This window comes from Amblyomma mixtum, chromosome 6 (assembly GCF_055824585.1).
Source record: "Amblyomma mixtum isolate Tamu chromosome 6, ASM5582458v1, whole genome shotgun sequence".
In the NCBI taxonomy this organism is placed as follows: Eukaryota; Metazoa; Arthropoda; class Arachnida; order Ixodida; family Ixodidae; genus Amblyomma; species Amblyomma mixtum.
Genome location: NC_143017.1, coordinates 73,605,746 through 73,623,796, shown reverse-complemented (window position 1 = coordinate 73,623,796; position 18,051 = coordinate 73,605,746). Strand labels below are relative to the sequence as shown.

Sequence of the window (18,051 nt, the reverse complement as noted above, 5' to 3'; positions counted from 1 at the left end):
ATTAGATTGTCTTGAGAGTAGGGTGAAGTTTTTAATACCTATGGTTTGTTTAAAACGGTAGCTTCCTTGAGAAACTTAAAAATATATGAGAAATGAAAAGTGCTTGATTACCTAAAAGTGACATGAGGTCTAAAGGAATGTGTTCAATGTAAAATGATCTAAAATATTTTTTCTTAGTCCTTCAACTTTTGTACAGGATATTAAAATGGCGTTTACAGTGAGTTCATTAGCACACATTTCGCAGAGAGGTTTGTCTTGTTTTTTTTAGTAAGATATTATGTGCAAGGTGTGTGCGTCCGATGCGTAGTTGACATAAAATAACTTCTATAAAGCGCTCCTTATGTCTACATGATTTCTAGGGGTGTGCGAATATTCGAAATTTTCGAATATATTTCGAATATTATATTTTTAGTATTCGAATTCGATTCGAAATCCAAGTATTCGTGTTGTTTCGAATATTCGACCCGACGCGAATATTCGTATCTAGCCGAATTATCATTGTGAGCACCGGCGTGCATTTTGGTCCGCAAGCCCTATCAACAGATATATAACAACATGGCAGCGACTACACGGAATGAATTCTTCCTTCCTCCAATGGCCATGCCGTAGCTGACTGCTCTGGTGAGCTTTTTTGTGGCTATACCTGCGAAGCTGGTATAGTCAGAGCTGTGCACGAAGGACCTCGCAATACGTGCCAGGTCAGTTACAAGTGAGAGATCATTTTCTGAAGCTGGTATAGTCAGAGCTGTGCATGAAGTACCTCGCAATACGTGCCAGGTCAGTGCCAAGTGAGAGGGCATTTTCTGAAGCTGGAGGAGTCGTTTCAGTTAGAAGGGAACTACTTCTGTCTGACCATGTGGTGCAGCTGGTTTTCCTTCACGACAATCTTTTACGTCATCCCAGCAACGCGCTTTTGTGCTGATGGCAAGCTAGCCTTAATCAATGCTATGTACTAGCCATCTTCGCTGATATTTCCACTCTTCTAAGAATAATGTTCGAGACTTTGATACTTTTTGTGCAGCCACACACACCTTTTGTGTTCATTTAATCATCGATAGTTGAACCGTGATGTTCTTGGGTGCCCAAATAAATGTTTTGCAGTGATTAAATGCGTCTGTCCTTGATTATTCGATATTCGATTCGATATTCGGAACTAAGTATTCGTATTCGATTCGTATTCAAAAAATTTGATATTCGCACACCCCTAATGATTTCCATTCTCCTAAATTGGGTTTTACAGAATGCCGTTTGTTGTTTACCAGCTGTTCCCATGCACCTTGCCGCCTATTTCCGAGTTTACCTTCATTAACTTCAAACAATCCCTGTGTGGTATGTTCACGTGTTGTAAATGACTAAGTCATGCTTGTCCAGCGCATGTATCTGCTTTCTCAATGGCCACAATTCCGACATAGCTAGGAACCCAGCAGAATTTAATGTTATTCTTTTTTTCTGTGATTTTAGCAATGTTATGTATGATGTTTCCTATGATAGGTTCAATGCGGAGTTTAGCTAATCACTAATTAGCGTGCTACTGAGAATAGACGAATGCAAGTACTACTATTCGCAATCGCAAAGGATGCCTTGCCCCTACGTCACAGTGGTCTCTATGCTGACGGACAAGAGCCATTGTGAAAGCCTAGGCGCTTATCTTATTTCGCTTATCGCCGCCTGCTCTGAGGCCTACCATCATGGCGTTTGTGACGGTCTCCGGAAGAAGTGAATATGTCAGAGTGCTGAACAGTTAGAACTAGAAGCGGCTCAAATTCAGATAGCGTTTTCTTTTGTTCCAGTTATCGCAGAGGGACATGAGAGAGGGTGTCGATGTGCCTTGCCTGTGATCATACGGGTCGATATTCAGTGATAAGATACACGCGGGGAGGGCTGAGTTTTCTTTTTTCTTTTCTCCTTAGCACATCATTATCACTCTGTTCTACTTTCTCACTGACCAGATTGTCCAAGGGCAACAAGCTACAGCACAAGTGACATCTGGTGAAAGGGTGACTGGGCAGGGCCTAAAGGGCGGAGCCAATCACTTCACGTTTTTCTCAGTCCAAAGAATAATGTCACCGGACTGGTGGTTCACCCCCTGCCTCAAAAAGATGGCCGCCGTGAGGCCGCTGCCTTAAAATAATCTAGACGCTGCCCAATCTTATTTTTGCCGCACACCACTCCCTACCAGATGGTATGACACAATTTGCATAACTGGCTTTATATGCTAACGCTAACAGTAATTTCAGACGAATTTGTTGATCTCCCCATACCATAACTGATTTTTTTTGTAGCGAGAGCTATACTACGCCACCTCTTCGAGCCTTCAGCGTGGCGCCGTGGCCGTGGCCTTGCGGCACCGTGGCCTTGCGGCGCCGTGGCCTTGAGCTGACTGGTCACGTGGTGCGGAGCAGCTGCTGCTGCCGGCGGCGTGGCGCGCCGGCGAAACCGAGCTGCAACAGCTGTGCGCATGCGCCGTGTCGGGTGGGGGGGGGGGGAATGGAGAGGGGGAGAGGTGTCGCAGTTGTATAAGTAGGCGGCTCGGCGGAGCTATCGCGCTACTCCAGGTTTAACCAGAGCTAAACCGCAGCCAATTTTTTATTAGCTATGGACGCAGTTGTGTTAGGGAACTCTTACCGGGGTTTTAGCGTAACGTATGCCACCTACCCACTACCGTGCGAGCCTGCGCATGCGCATTGGCGGTGGACGCGGTGATGTTAAATTCGGTGTATTTTTCCCCATTTCATGACATTTGAGAGATAAAATGTGGGCAAAAGGGAATTGTTGCGGTGTTTCAAGGAAATTGTCATCTTGTGTCATCGACGAATCTCCCGAAAATTTCTGTACTGACAATTTATTGATTCTTAATTAAGTATAGCGCCCATAAATCATATATAGCGCCCATAAAAAAATTTGAAATCAAACAAGAAATAAAATTAGAAAAAAATTTACGGAGAGCCTAGTTTTGCACTGGTCTGGAAAATTCAAAGAGCTATGATATGAAGGGAAAAAAATTTAAGAGAAACTGCATTTGACAGCGTACAATACAAAGCCACAAATTTAAAAAAATAAATTGGAGAGGGTCGAGCGGAAGCTTTCGTGCGTTTGGCATGAAATGACCGAATTGACTGGGGCTTGCTTTGTTGCTGGCATGAAACTGGCTAACACTAACATTAAAAACGAACAAATACGTATTCATTTTCCGTCCCAACTAGGTTGTTGTTAACGTCAAGTGTTGTGCATTCGGATTAGAGCACTGCACGGGCCTGAATTTGAGGCCCGAGCCCGGCCCAAGCCCGCGACCTGAAGCCCGAGCCCGGCCCTGGCCCGCTAAATTATCGCTCTAGTGAGCCCGGCCCGGCCCGGGAATCCCGGAGTGAAGCCCAGCCCCGGGCCCGGCCCGGCCCGTTTCACAGTAAAGGCCGATTCACACGACGGTCCGTTCGCCCGCGGCCCGCGCACTACGTGGTCATGCGTCAGCACTTTGAGAGGCGCGCTGTCGGCCGCCATCCATCCATTCATCCAGCGCGCCTCTCAATGTGCTGACGCATTGAACACGTAGTGCGCGGGCAGCGGGCAAACGGACCGTCGTGTGAATCGGCCTTAACTGAGCAAGTAGACTGCTACTACACCGATAAGGAACTGGCCGACAAAGGTTCTGAAACCGCAGTTTGGCTTTAAGAAAGTTGGTTCTTTTTAACCCAGAAGGAAGTGATGAAGAGTAGTTCTCGCCAGGCCCGTCTTTTGGAGACTGATCTCGTGTAGGTGGGCAAAGATGAACTCGGAAGTTTCGAGAGTCAAATAAAAAGGGCTGCATACAGGCGTATTAGTCTACTCTGCGTTCCCCCATGATTGTAATCAGTTATATTCTGCCGCCTGCGAAGTATAAATATTAAAGCTGCCTAGCAAGCAGTAGGATGACATTTTTTTTACCGAATGCGATCTCACAGGTTGAGCTCATAGCCGAACTGGTCACCTTTCAGCAGAAAAGAAAAGCTAAAAGGCTTGAGTATTTCATGGTTTGTGCTTGAAGACCATAAGCGTCCTAAACTAATTGTTTTTCCCTAATGCATTTCTAATAGTGTATATAGGTATGTTTTTGGAACGCGAATGATCAGTGGCCAATTAAGGCCCGTTGAATTTTACTCTTACTGCACTGCGGCGTGGAAATAAGGAAATAAATAAGTGAATGAATAAAGCTTAGTCTTTTTCTCAGCGTGTACTATAACTGATAGCTCATCCGTGTCACTGCTTCAATGCCACAGTTCTGCACTTCACTCTGCAATATTGAATGAAAAGTCGGACACCAGCCGTTTCTGTACGGACCGAAGCCTGGCTCGGGCCCGCAGCTTTAAGCCCGAGCCCGGCCCGGGCCCGCAACTTCAGGCCCGGGCCCGGCCCAGGCCCGGCAAAATAAATCATGTCCCGGCCCGGCCCGCGGGTCGGGCCGGGCCCGGGCTTTCGGGCTGGCCCGAGCCCGTGCAGTGCACTAATTCGGATAACGCATATTGCCGCAAGGACATTTTTCTAATAGCCGAAGAGCCAGCAAATGCGGTAACACGCTGCCGTTATACTACCTTCGCTAGGTTTGCCTAGCCACAGTAGAAGTTACCGTAGTTACCGTGTTTACCGTACGGTGCTGCTAAAACTCTCTATTCACTGGCGGCTAGATTCTTGCCATTTCCTCCAATGACCGAACTGAACGGGTCTTGCTTTCCGTTCGCGCGCACTTCGGAGAAAGGTCGTCTTTTTTGTTTTAGCTTTTATTAAAGCATTTCGTTTGATGTTTTCTTACTATACCATGATAAAGAAGCTAGCGACCACCGGAAACCACGCTCCGCTCACTTTCTCAATCTTCCACGGAGAAAGCAGGAGACATTTTTTTTGTGCATTTTAGGCGTATTTATTCCGTATTGAGTTTCTTTCGTGCGTTGTCCACGCTGGGTGTCCTTGGAAGAGGCCAGCTGCACGTTAGACGTGCTGCCTCTGAACGCAAGCTGCGGCGCGGACACTCAGCCGGCCATCCCTTTTTCTTTTACCTTTTTATTTTATTTTCAGTGGTCCGTGTGAGAAGTGAAGCGCGCTTCTCACGCCGTCTTTCACGCCTTGGGGCACGAGGTCGACTCGGCGTTCTTCCATCCGACAGTTCGGTTCTTGTTCTGAATCTTGAGCCACTCGTAGAGGGGCTGGAAGTACTCGAGCAGAGGACCGGCATCCATTTCGCTCGTGCGACCCTTGGTCAGCATTGACAAGGCCTCCGTCCACTTGCGTGACTTGCCGAGGGAGAGCACGTCACTGAACGGGGGAGGGAAGTGAGAGAGAGAGCAGTGTTGTCATCCAGTTCCAGCTATACTCTGTTTTCTCCGCAAGTGAACGAGCGAGTGAGGTAATTAATGTGTAAGACAGTGCCAGTAAGTAGATCAGCTAATGAACGAATGGTTAAATGGGTGAATATGTGAATGCGAAATAATACGTTCTTCAGCTAGTCGAACTATGGGCCTATTTTACAGAAACTTCTGTATTTGACCCCTCTTATTACATAATGCTTCTCCGGAGGCCTGTAAGGTATGTGTAAATAAATAAATAAATAAATAAATAAATAAACGGTGCTACTAGGAAGGGAAAAGAGCAGTGCTATGTCTCTGACCTTCTCGCTTTCGTCCCTTTTTAATGATGTTGTTTCTTTCTTTGGCTCAGGAGATAGCGCACTCGGCTACTGAGCCGGAGTACCCGGGTTCGAATCCGACCGCGCCGGCCGCGTTTCGATGAAGGTGGAACGCAAAAGGCGCCCGTGTGACGTGCGATGTCAGTGCGTGTTAAAATTCCCCAGGTGGTCGAAATTATTTCGGCCCCACTATGGCACCTTTCTTTCTTCTTTCACTCCCACCTCTATCCCTTCCCTCACGGCGTGGTTGAGGTACCCACAGAGGAATGAGTCAGGCGCCTTTCATTTCCTCACGACCAATTTTCGGCGAGTGTGCGATAACCGTGTGAGTGAGTGCGTGAGTCGGTGAATGGATGAGTGAGTGAGTGAGTGAGAGCGAGTGAGTGAGTGAATGAGAGCGAGTGAGTGAGTGAGTGAGTGAGTGAGTGAGTGAGTGAGTGAGTGAGTGAGTGAGTGAGTGAGTGAGTGAGTGAGTGAGTGAGTGAGCGAGCGAGCGAGTGAGTGAAGGAGTGAGTGAAGGAGTGAGTGAATGAGAGCGAGTGAGTGTAGGAGTGAGTGAATGAGTGAGTGAGAGTGAGTGAGAGTGAGTGAGTGAGTGAGTGAGTGAATGAGTGAGTCAGTGAGTGAGTGAGTGAGTGAGTGAGTGAGAGAGAGAGAGGGCGAGCGAGCTAGCAACTAGCAGCGAGCGCCGAGAGTTTTACATGATACTTTATCTACGCTACATCATAAACGCATTTAGGGTCACGTGCATGCCATACTTATCGACGGCTGCGTGCGTTGCATCCGTCGCCGCTATAGCTCAGTGGCAGAGCGCTGGTCTTGTAAACCAGCGGTCGTGAGTTCGATCCTCACTGGCGGCTTGTTTTTTTGCTCTTTCGTTTTTTTCTGGTTTCGTTGTGCGTGTGACGCTTCAAGACTTTTCATGCGCATAATATGGCCCTAAAGATAAGAAATAATGATTTTTTCTTTCAGGCGCAGTGGCAAGCCTGAAGACTAAATGGCCAAATGACGCAGCAACTGCATTGGAAACGCTAAAAAGGCATTAAAAACGCATTTTTGGTCTTGGAATGAGCTCGTTTTTGTGTGTATATTCCAGTGGCGGAAGCAATGATAAGTCAAAGTGGTAGCTATTGTAGTCGACCATCAATTCTTTTCGGAAAGAATCTGAATTTAAAGCTACCGGTTATATATTTTTTGATAATGATCTCATCGGTCCGCTTTTAGCTGCGGTGGATATTCCCAGCTACTAGCCTTTTAAAAATATTGAATAGCCTTACATTTAGTTTTCCCCGAGAAGCAGCTGATTTTTCCCACAAGTTTTTAATTGTTTATTCCCATTCGCCCACGTCAAAGGAGAGGTTTGTTTAGACAGAAAACCAGATAGGTCGGACTGAGTGACGTCTGCCTGGCCTGCTACTTTGCATCAGTGAAAGGGAAGCGCGGATTATGATAGGTGACGATGCAGACAGAAGAGAGATGCGAAAGTTGCCGTTATCAGAGTTATGGCATATGTTCTGCTAAAAAAAAAACGACCGGCAACAGCCCAAGAGCCGCGGGTTTACGCCGCTTTCTCAGTCGTTCCGGGTCATTAAGAGGGCTGGAGCGCACTCGTTTAAAGCGTGCCAGAAATACGACAGTGTTGGAACAGCGCCGTCATATTTTTGGCCCACGCTTTAGACTACATGCCTTCCTCTGGCACGAGCCCCCTCTGCGTTTCAGCCGCTTTGTTTGGCATGGTTTAAGAGGTCAGAGACGATGAATCACATGATACGGCACGTGATTTATCACGCGACGCAGTATTAACAACTTTAACGCGGTACCCACCGCGTAAAAGCTACCTCGTCTGTCACCGTAACAAGCTACCTGGCGTGTATGCTGACACTCGTAATGCTACCAGATGCTGAGCCTCCTTTAAAGTGGTTCTGGAATCATGGAAACTGCTCACGGTTTATCGTGGAAGCTGGCTGATTTGGAGCAAGAAAGAAAGGAATAAAGAGGAAGAAAAAAAAAGAAAGGAAGAAGGAAAAGAAGGAGCAGAGAAAGAAAGAAAGAACGAAAGAAAGAAAGAAAGAAAGAACGAAAGAAAGAAAGTAAGAAAGATAGATAGAAAGAAAGAAAGTAAGTAAGTAAGAAAGAAAGAAAGAAAGAAAGAAAGAAAGAAAGAAAGAAAGAAAGAAAGAAAGAAAGAAAGAAAGAAAGAAAGAAAGAAAGAAAGAAAGAAAGAAAGAAAGAAAGAAAGAAAGAAAGAAAGAAAGACTTCTCACAGTTTATCATGGAAGACAGCGCACGTTAATTTGACATAGCTGGCTGATTTGGAGCAAGAAAGAAAGGAATAAAAAGAAAAAAAGGAAGGAAAGAAAGGAAGGGATTAAGGAAAGAAGGAATGAATGAATGAATGAATGAAGGAAGGAAGGAAGGAAGGAAGGAAGGAAGGAAGGAAGGAAGGAAGGAAGGAAGGAAGGAAGGAAGGAAGGAAGGAAGGAAGGAAGGAAGGAAGGAAGGAAGGAAGGAAGGAAGGAAGGAAGGAAGGAAGGAAGGAAGGAAGGAAGTGTACAGCGTCAACTCACCTGAACAATTTTCCGGCTTCTTTAGACCGATAGAAATCGCATGTGTGCAGTGGTCCGACATGCTTCGCTTCTTCGCACAGTGCCTTGTAAAACTGGAACTGCATTACAGCGCTGGTGAAATACCTGAAAAAGAAAAATAGCACAAGCCTCGTACTCGTTGACAAATAGCTGCAGAGTTGTTCAGGCACCTAATATAAGGAACGCTCCCGGAAATGTGAAATTTGGAAGGAGGATCGAAGTCTTCTGGAGTTCTAGCCACTCCGGGACAGATGCCTTGGTACTCCAGCCTGGAACAACAGCAACAAAAAAAAAATCAATGAGAACCGAACATCTGTGTAAGCCCCGCAGACTTTTTGCAAACTCTGTACACTATTCAGCAAAGCATCGCAAATTTCTCCGCTTTTTTTGTATCTCCTCTGATGACTAGACTGCCGTAGACAAGCCTATTAAGCACATCCGAGATGTTTACGCTGCATCGGTCTCATAGATTCACGAAACAGTGAGCAAAACAACCGCAAGCTTGACCTTGTGTAGGAATGCACGCATGCAGAAGGGGGCTTTCGCACTTAGTTGGCCAAATGAAATTTCTGTCTCAAAAGGAAGCATGTGCTGGCCTATGGCTTGAAATGATAAATAAACGGCAAAGGCACCGCAATCAAAATGCATAAAGGGAAAAATGCAGTGCGGGACGCACAGGTTTGTCGAAACAGAGCTTCTTGTAGCACCACAAGAGAAACAGCTGTGAGATGAAATATATATAGTAAACCTGTAATACCCAAGCGACTTTTTTTTTTTTTTTATACGTGTGGCAAGTGTGATGTCAACGGGCACTGTCGACTTGACGGTGCTCCTGTATAGATCGTTCCGATATCTTTCTTTTGTTTTTTTTTTCAATAAAACGCCGACCCTACATAATTCTGCTGGTTCAGGATAGCATCCGTTCCTCAGAGAAGATAGAAATATGCTACCATTGGCTGTTTTTCATTTTCTGGAGGAGAGGAAGCGCTTGCAAGAGCGCATAGTAAAAAACAAATATCTACGTAAATCCAAGACGTGGCGTGATGGCTTATGGGTGATAGTATCCAGATCAAAAATCGCGCGTACTACTCCAGGTCTTGACTGCTGGTACGAATACGTGGTACCGATGCCGACGCGAAGGCGTGAACCTTTACAACAAAGGAACATCTTCGACAAGAGGTGTTTCACGGGGATGCAATGTAAGAGGTGTGCGGAAAGGAAACATTCCATCTGTAACTCTTATCTACACAGTCATACACCGCTATAAGGTACTATAAGGAACTTGTTTTCCTACTCACAGCAGGTCCCACCAGGCCTTATTGTACTCCTCGGGCTTGAACTTCCCCTTGAACACGTTCCAGCGCCATAGGTCGTAAATGTACAAGGACGGAAGTGCGGCTATTTTATCAAGTGCGACGCTGTACAGTTGGTTGATGTCCCTTTCTGCGAGAGAAAGCCAAAGCAGCGCGTTACGCGATGCCAGTTTCAAACGGCATAACAGTAAGCCGAACCAATTTAACTCTCGGACGAACAGTGGGAACCAAATAAAAACAAATACCATCCCCGTCACTACAGTTGTGGTGTAAAAATGTTCCTGAATGATAAAGCAGCGTCTGGCGATGATTTCTGTATTTTCCAAGGCAGCTCGTCTTATTTACTGCTTCCTAGTAAAGGGACAATTCTCATCATTCTAAAACTTCTCAGAACAGACTACGCACTGCTGAACAACGACTATCTGCTAACACATAACTCGGAAGCTGTCACAGTACAAATGTAGCACTACAATACCACCAAAGTCATTGCTTGTAACACTCGACAGTGCACTCAACTTTGCAGAAGCACCTGATAGTATTGCTTCGCGTGAGAATAGCGCGCCATTCGAATATCTGTGCTAGACAATTAATTATAGGTGATCTCTCTGGCTGCCGCGGTCATATTGTATAAAATCTTGTCACAAAAGTGATTGAAACCCCGTTTAAGCGAAAACAACAAAATACACAATCAAAACATTTCTTGCATCGGATAAGGAATAATCACAACAATGTTTACCGTAGTCGTCTGTGTCGCCCTCCAAAAGGCCGATGGCTTTCAGATGCTTCGGTGTGGTGAAGGAAAGAGCTATCGTGTCTCCGACCGCTTCGTGAAAACCTGGAAACATTTTTGCAAACACAAGCGTCACTCACAAGGCCAGAAAAGCAAGCGAGCAGTATTGTCGCTAGCAATGACCCCCTGACACCTAGTATGCCAGTCAGCACCGTAAACCAAGTAGAAAATGCCAACAGGCTCAACAGGGGCAGGCTTGTTCACATTACCTGGATTTGCTCCCGTGCGGAAGAATATGGGCTGCTTGGCGTACAACAAGTCGTACTCGATGTGACCCATTTCGTGGTGCACAACACGAAGGTCGTCCCCTTTCACCTGTGTGCACTGCTTGATCCTGAGGGACAGTAAATAAGACCGGAATTAGAGAACTAATAGAATCGGGTACAAGTTTGATCATGATCATGAGAGGGAAATAACTAGAAGAATAAGAATGGGGTGGAGCGCATATGGCGGGTTCTCTCAGATCATGAATGGTAGCTTACCAATATCCCTGAAGAGAAAAGTATACAACAGCTGTATCCTACCGGTACTCACCTATGGGGCAGAAGCGTGGAGGCTAACACAGAGGGTTCAGCTTAAGTTAAGAACAACGCAGCGAGCTATGGAAAGGAAAATGATAGGTGGAACGTTAAGAGATCGGAAGAGGGCGGAGTGGGTGAGGGAACAAACGCGGGTTAATGACATCTTAGTTGAAATCAAGAGGAAGAAATGGGCTTGGGCAGGGCATGTAATGCGAAGGCAGGATAACCGCTGGTCCTTAAGGGTAACGGAGTGGATTCCAAGAGAAAGCAAACGTAGCAGGGGAAGGCAGAAAGTTAGGTGGGCGGATGGGTTTAAGAAGTTTGCGGCGATACAGTGGCGGCATCTGACACAGGACAGGGTTAATTGGAGAGACATGGGAGAGGCCTTTGCCCTGCAGTGGGTGTAGTCAGGCAGATGATGATGATGATGACAAGTTTGAGAATAGTTCTCACTCGATACCTGATTCTGTGCATTATTCATTCATTTACTTTTATACACAGTAGAAATTATGACAGAACCATGTGACCCTGAGTAAATTCCCCATATGCATTTACAGAACAGCGAAGAATCGGGCAAACTTGTTCACTTTTTGGGCTTTGTAAATAGTGCATAGCTTCAGCCTGTCCTTTCTCGCTATCGCTCCCCTCTGCACATCTCCCTGCTATCCTCTTCGTGTCCCTTTTATCTACGCCGGCCGCAGCTCGGTTGCTTGAGGTATTAGATAGCGGTTGCCGCGGCTTGCACCATCTTTTCCTTCCTTTTTGTATTGTTCTGGTTTTTGTTGAACCATTATACTATTACTAAATTCTCTGTATCTTCAGTCCAGCTGACAACGTCAGCTCTAAAAGGTGTAGGCTGATCACAGGTGCGGGTGGTAGGATGGAAGGCAAATAAAATGAAAAGGAACAAATGAATATAAACCATCTAGTCCCTGCGCTTCTTCTAAGCACAATTTTTTCTTAGCAAACGGCTAGAAACACGTAACACCTTAAAAAATAATCTGCAGGATACTTGGATACTTGCCGCCCTGGACTCGTATTCAAAAAAATTATTTTGCGGCTTCAACTGGCAACACAGCAGTAAGAGTGAGCGCGATGACTGGCAGTGTTAATATTTTTGTACTATAGTTTGTTTTTCGGAACCATTTAGTTATGATTTTGCGGTACTTACCCGGCTTGAAAGTATAGGTGTAAGCCAAATGACGAGCTAACGTCTAATCGAGCGTCAGGTTGTCTACCTTCGTTATTTCCGAAGGGCTCAAGTTTATACTACTATATAAAACACTCTCCCGACCCGCATTTGGAGAGAATAGTACTGTTTGGTGTAAAAGTGTACAATCCACCACGTCGTCCTTCCGAACGGCGCTTACTCTAATGAATGTTTTTGCTCCAAGCCGAGGCTTTACATACGCAACATATATTTTCTGGATGTTGAAAGGGGCGGAGGAGAGTGGGTACACTATAAAAAGAAAGGAGTAAGATGGGAGTAACCTGTCCGAGAGCCCTCTAGTTATGGGGTAAGGGGAGGTGGGTGGCGTTTCACGAGGGCAGCTCGTTTTCCCACTGCGCTTTTGAATTCGATTTCGCCGTCGCTTTTTCGTCTCGCTGCTACGTGGAAGCCTTGTGCAGGGTGGAGGTAGGTGGGTGGAGCTTCTGGAGTGCGGAGGCTTCACTCTCTAAAGCTTCGCACAGACGACGCCAGCATTTTGGTCAAGTGTCACAGGCATAGAGTTTCTTACTATTACCTAGAGGGAAAGCTGGCAGCCCGTCTATGGGAGTTTGCATGGCGACCCCTCGAGACCACTTCAGCCACCATGGGCGCTCAAAGCATCATGGGGCGGTGAGCTACTTGTTGCGGAACTGCAACTTTTGGCCAAAAAATAATAGACAAATTAAGCTGTTTGATAACTACAAACGTCCTAATATTCAATATCTTGTCTAATGATTGCAACAAACGAGCAGAAAAGCATTTAAGTGCAAAGTTTGCCCAAAATAAGAGATGACTAGCTTTCTTATTGGCCAAGTGATGAACACTAAAAAAACTAATATTGCGTAATTAACAAGCGCACTTTTAAAAGTAAATATGTTTTTTAAAAAAATGGTGTTGCTTAGATACTTTAAGAGGTTTTTTAATGACATTTAATGACATTTTATTGGCGTCGTGTGTCGTCGCGTTTTCACTACTATGGCTTTTGCACACTGCGTTCGCGCGAAAGTTGTCTGCGCACACACGGACAGCGTTTTTGGAATGAAACATCTTAGTAATAACACTCCGTGTTCCCGAAAAACTACGACTGTTCCGCAACAAGTAGCTCACCGCCCCATGATGCTTTGAGCGTCCACGGTGGCTGAAGGGCAGCGCCGCCAGCTTTCCCTCTAGGTAATAGTAAGAAACTCTATGGTCACAGGTACTGCAATTGCAGTAAAAGTTACACAACGTTTACGCTATCGTGCATGAATCACTAAATCCGACGGAAGCTGTGTAGCAGCAGCAGCCTGTTCCTCACGCTTTCACTTGCGACGTCCTCGTTGTTGTGCCGCCCACTGCACACGTACAGTCACGTACAAAAGTTTACGGGATGCAGATTCGCGGACATATAATCATTTGTGCGTTGCCTCACTATCCAATCAGCTAGTGTTCGTTCTAGTGGATGGAGCACGCATGTTCCCTCGTGCTTCTATGCTTTCAATTGACGTACTTTCCTGGGTGGTGCAGAAATAAACGAACTCGCATTGCCTTAGACTTTCGTCTGCAGCCGTACATGTGTTGCGTTCGATAATGTTCTCGCTCCAGAGATCGCAGCGTTGGATAAGTGCGGGCCCCTCGCATGGCTTCCCGAATCCGATCGCGCTGGGCCGCCTCGCCGTTACAACCCACCTCCGACCATGCCGCAAGGCGAAGAATTGACGCAACAAACTACCCTCATCCTGTAGCTTCCGCGCGACGCTGTTTCCTCTCTCGCGTTAAAATCTGCCACCGGCATCTCCTCATCCGCGCGAGGCTGTGTAGGGGCCCGCAAGTAAACCCTGCGCCGACTCCGCCGCCAACTCCACCGTGAGAGCCGCCAGCGCTATTCCTCAGGCGCTCCTCGAACTTTGCAGCACGCGCGACGCGCTCACAATGGACGCCGCGAATTTATTACGAGCTTCGCGTGTGTCTCCAACGGATGCGCCTTCAGAAACAGCTCCCGCTGCAAAAATTGAGGGCTCGTTACCCTTTGGTAACGAGGGGGTTCCATCGACGTTGAAGGTCGCCGAGAGGATAGGAGCGTTAATGCGCTAGAAGACGGGAGAAAGACGCTTCGCTCTGAAGAAGGCGAGATGGAAGCCCTGATGGAACTTTTTCTTTATCACTACTCCGATAATCGGCTACTACCGCTGGTATCCGGGAAGGTTTGTAAATAAACCCTACAGGGCTCACCTGACGTCACCGGTACCGCAAAAGTCCCACGCTGAAGCATGGCAAACAACTTCCCTGTCCTTTGGCTTGACGAGGAGAGATTTCTCCCAGAATATCGGCGGCATGGCTGGAAGCCCAAGGGAAGTGAAAAATTCTTCGGCGAGCTTGAACATGTCGGTAACCGTCATTCCCTGAAACGAACATGTAATGTAGTTCAAAAAAAAAAAAGTTCAGGAAGGCAACCACTCAAGCATCGTTCAATCTGATTATTAGCGTTAATGAATACCAAAAAAGTTAGCGCATATAAATGCGAGAGATATTCAGCAAGTTCTGCATCCAGGGCAGTAATTGTTTTTTTATTATAAAAAATTGTTTGATATATCACGGGAATCACGGGAAACATATAGGAAAAGGTTACCATCTTTCAGCGATGCATCCATGGAATCGACTAGAGAGAGAGATTACAATCACCGACAAATTTTTGGGATGCCGAAAATTTGGACATATCGGTTACTCAGACGCCAGTGAACCGTCCATAACCTGGTACAGTAACCGGGACGGTGAATTTTTTTTTCTGATTCCTTGATTGCTATAGCTGTTTTTCCCGGCCATTCAAGTCCGGATTGCCGCTCAGCGATAATTGATACTCATTTTAGATAGAAGGTCATGACTTCGGAGGTGAAGGATAAATAATTTTTATGGTTATTCCGCTAATCCTCTATAGTCAAATGCTCATCGCAGTTTTGTACCTTTTGGGGTCTACAGCGTACATACTGCTCACCTTTTTCCTCATTGCGACCGTTATGTTCTCAGCCCTTTTCTCTGGGAACGGTTGCGTCAACTCGTTCAAGGCATGCCAGTGCTGAGAGTGAATGTGTCCTGCAAAGCAGTAAAGAACACTAAACCAAAGCTTTCCGAGGTATATTTTGAAATAGCATGGAAGAAAAAATTTTCCGAAATTTTCTCACTGTAAGCCAGGCACACTCTACACAAGAATGTTGCATACCCAAGTTATCCATAAGATGACATGTTTTTTTTGTGTGTGTGAGGAAGGATCGACTTAACTTTGACGCTCAAGCGCTTGAGGGAATGCGACATAGTCGACGATTCTATGATTTAACCACAGTCTGTGAAGGTCGCGGTTGTCAGGTTGTCACGTCAACACAAATGTGACACATCAGTGCTGATATAACAAAGTGGGTGCGACGGAAGAAACTATAAAGCGCATTTATTCTGTACGCGCAGGCGAATGCTAGTTGTAGGGCCGTAAAAGTAAAACTTCTGCCGATTTATGAAAGCATAATACTCAAGAAACAGACAAGCTCATGAGGCAAGTATTTCAGCTTCATTAGTATTATAACTTACGGCACACCGACCCCAGAATTAGGGTCTCTCGCAGTGACTATTTCTGTGCAGACTTTCCGTCTTCAAGAAACGGACTGGAATTGTAGCGAATTTCTCTCTAAAGTGTGTCCTACAATTGAAGCAGAACGAAGCTTACCTAGAAGGTGAGCAGGAATAGGGCCATCGCTCTTTATCTTGTCACCGTACACGTCGATGAGCTTTGCCCTGACGTAGGCGTGCAGTTCCTGGTACAAGGGTTCCAACTGTTTCCACAATCGCGCCATGCTCTCCTCGAAGCCTTCGTACTCATAGGTATCTTGCCACAGCTGGCTGGCGTCATCGAATCCTGAAACAAAAGTTGCACTGCTTGTACTTGTTTGGCTGCGTTGTATAGCGCAATGTAAGCTATCTGATGCCTTCTGGAATAGGAACAGGAGCCGATTAGTATTTTTCGCAGCTGGTTTAAATGGCGTGTGCTCGCATCAGGCAAGTCTCAGTGCCAGTTAAACCACATTTGGAACAGGCGGACCTAACAGCTTTTCGTTAAATCGCGTTTAGTGCCTTGACGTTTTTGTTTACTGTAAAACCGTCGATCAATATCGCCGTTTTGTTCAGACCGTGGTCACACTGTCACTTGGTTGTGATGACAGGCACAGGTGATGACTTACTACAGAAGTCTTGCAGGTATAGAACTCCAACGAAATGTGTATCGGGCAGAACTCAAGAAGCTCGACAGTAGTGGTGGCGGCACTTGCCTGCGTTAACAGTGCTCGTCGTTCTAAATCCCGTTCATTTGAAGATGACAGCAAACATTCGACATGAGAGGACTGAAACAGCGACAAAAACAACCTCGAACGCCGTGGAAACTGCTGAGGTTATCATGGTTCTCCCAAAGCACTCTGGTCGTGTCTCGTGCATCAAGCAGCAAATGATAAGGAAGCGTTCTGGTGGCGATAAGCAAGGAACATAGAAAAACAAACGTAAGAAGCCTTCCCGGCAATATAAGAAAGAGTATTAGCAGCTGACTCATGCTCTCATTTATGCCTTAGAACGCAAAGCATACGGAAGGATAATGCCCAGATAATACCATGGGTGTCCGGAAGGGGGGGGGGGGGGAGCAAGTGGGGTGGCTGCCTCCGCCCCCCCCCCCCCCCCCCCGCCCTCCTTTGGATTTTCGAATATTTTTTTAGCACTAGCCGAAAACAACTGCACAGCTTGATTAGCACACCTAGGTGATAGTAACTTTTCGCATTTTCCTTATTTAGTTTAATTCTTTCTTCAATAAAATCCAATGTATGTTCTCCAAGCCTAGTACTTGTCTGCTGTTTATATTTATTGTTTCATGTGCGTAGTTTAGACCACAAGTAGTGCCATTTTGATGCTAACCTAAAGCCTGCCCCATCCCCGGTCATCGGGTCCCCTCCCCCCCCCCCCCCCCCCCCCCTGCAAAAAGTTCTGCGGACGCCCTTGGATAATACCTCCTGATGTTGGAAGTTATGGGGATTCTAATACTGATACTCTTTAGCTGAGTAACTGAACTAGAATGCAAAACTGCAATACTGCAAAAAGACCAACCATACCTTTCCCTGGTTATCATAAAAATGGTTTTGTTGTCGTTTCTGTTTACGCATTAGCAATCACATAATGGATAGATGTATAAGGTCAGAATTAACAAGTACTTGGTCCTTTGCAGAAGGAAGTTCTTGAAGCAGCACACGTATGCCAGCAAAGGAACCTAATTTTATACGCATCGGTAACTGCACTGACGATGCCATTAATGTAAATTAAGAACAGTAATGCTGTCTAATACTTCGTAGGGTGGTGATCGTTCAGTTACATGGCAAGGCTTCGTGGCACCACAAACGGGAACTTTCTGATAGTTCATCCTGAAACAAGCATAAGCAAGTTGCACACAGTGCATTCTTACTACAGTGCAAAAACATGAAAAGTTCTTGTTTAGTACGTTTGAGCTACGTTGCCTTCTTCCAACGTACCGTTACCAAGAGAAGTGTTTTCTACTACAGACAAAAGGCAATGTCATTTGAATATATTAAGGATAACCAGTTGGCCTGATTGGGCACATCTTTGATTAAAACGCGTACCGCTCCCTTGCACGCGTGAGTGTATAAGTGCGAGAAAAGAGAACGGAAACGGTGTTAAACAATTAAGGGCTTCAAGTTGATCAGCAGGCTAATTTTCTTTTTTTTTAACTTTTCTTCTTACGCCTAGGAGCCCTCATTCGTTGCGTTTTCTTTTCACTCCACGTTGAATGCGTATTTTTTCGCAAAACGCTCTCCGAAATACACTCAACATCAATTGTTCTATGTGGTGAACTTCCACTTTTTAATCAGTGACCGAACCAGACTGCAGAAGAAATTTTATGCTTAACCTAATATCCTCAAGAATGAAGAAAATTGGAGGGGACACCTAAGCTTCGCCTTAAGA

At 45.9% G+C, this 18,051-nt stretch overlaps 1 protein-coding gene and 1 non-coding gene across 3 annotated transcripts in view; one reads left to right on the top strand and one right to left on the bottom strand.

Annotated features, from left to right (window-relative positions):
- Positions 1–4,863: 4,863 nt before the first annotated feature.
- Positions 4,864–18,051, bottom strand: part of LOC149339381 (angiotensin-converting enzyme-like) — a 27,480-nt gene continuing 14,292 nt past the window's right edge. For both annotated transcript variants that reach the window (XM_089548146.1, XM_089548145.1), the window contains 9 exons: positions 15,764–15,952; positions 15,044–15,141; positions 14,284–14,453; positions 10,551–10,675; positions 10,288–10,386; positions 9,537–9,681; positions 8,409–8,507; positions 8,221–8,343; positions 4,864–5,283 (listed from right to left, as the gene is read on the bottom strand). In XM_089548146.1, the coding sequence (XP_089404272.1) occupies positions 5,088–5,283; positions 8,221–8,343; positions 8,409–8,507; positions 9,537–9,681; positions 10,288–10,386; positions 10,551–10,675; positions 14,284–14,453; positions 15,044–15,141; positions 15,764–15,952 (1,244 nt within the window). In that variant the 3' untranslated portion in view covers positions 4,864–5,087. The remainder of the gene's footprint in view (positions 5,284–8,220; positions 8,344–8,408; positions 8,508–9,536; positions 9,682–10,287; positions 10,387–10,550; positions 10,676–14,283; positions 14,454–15,043; positions 15,142–15,763; positions 15,953–18,051) is intronic.
- TRNAT-UGU (transfer RNA threonine (anticodon UGU)) lies at positions 6,442–6,513 on the top strand. Its single transcript has one exon. It is a non-coding gene; the product is annotated as a tRNA-Thr (tRNA).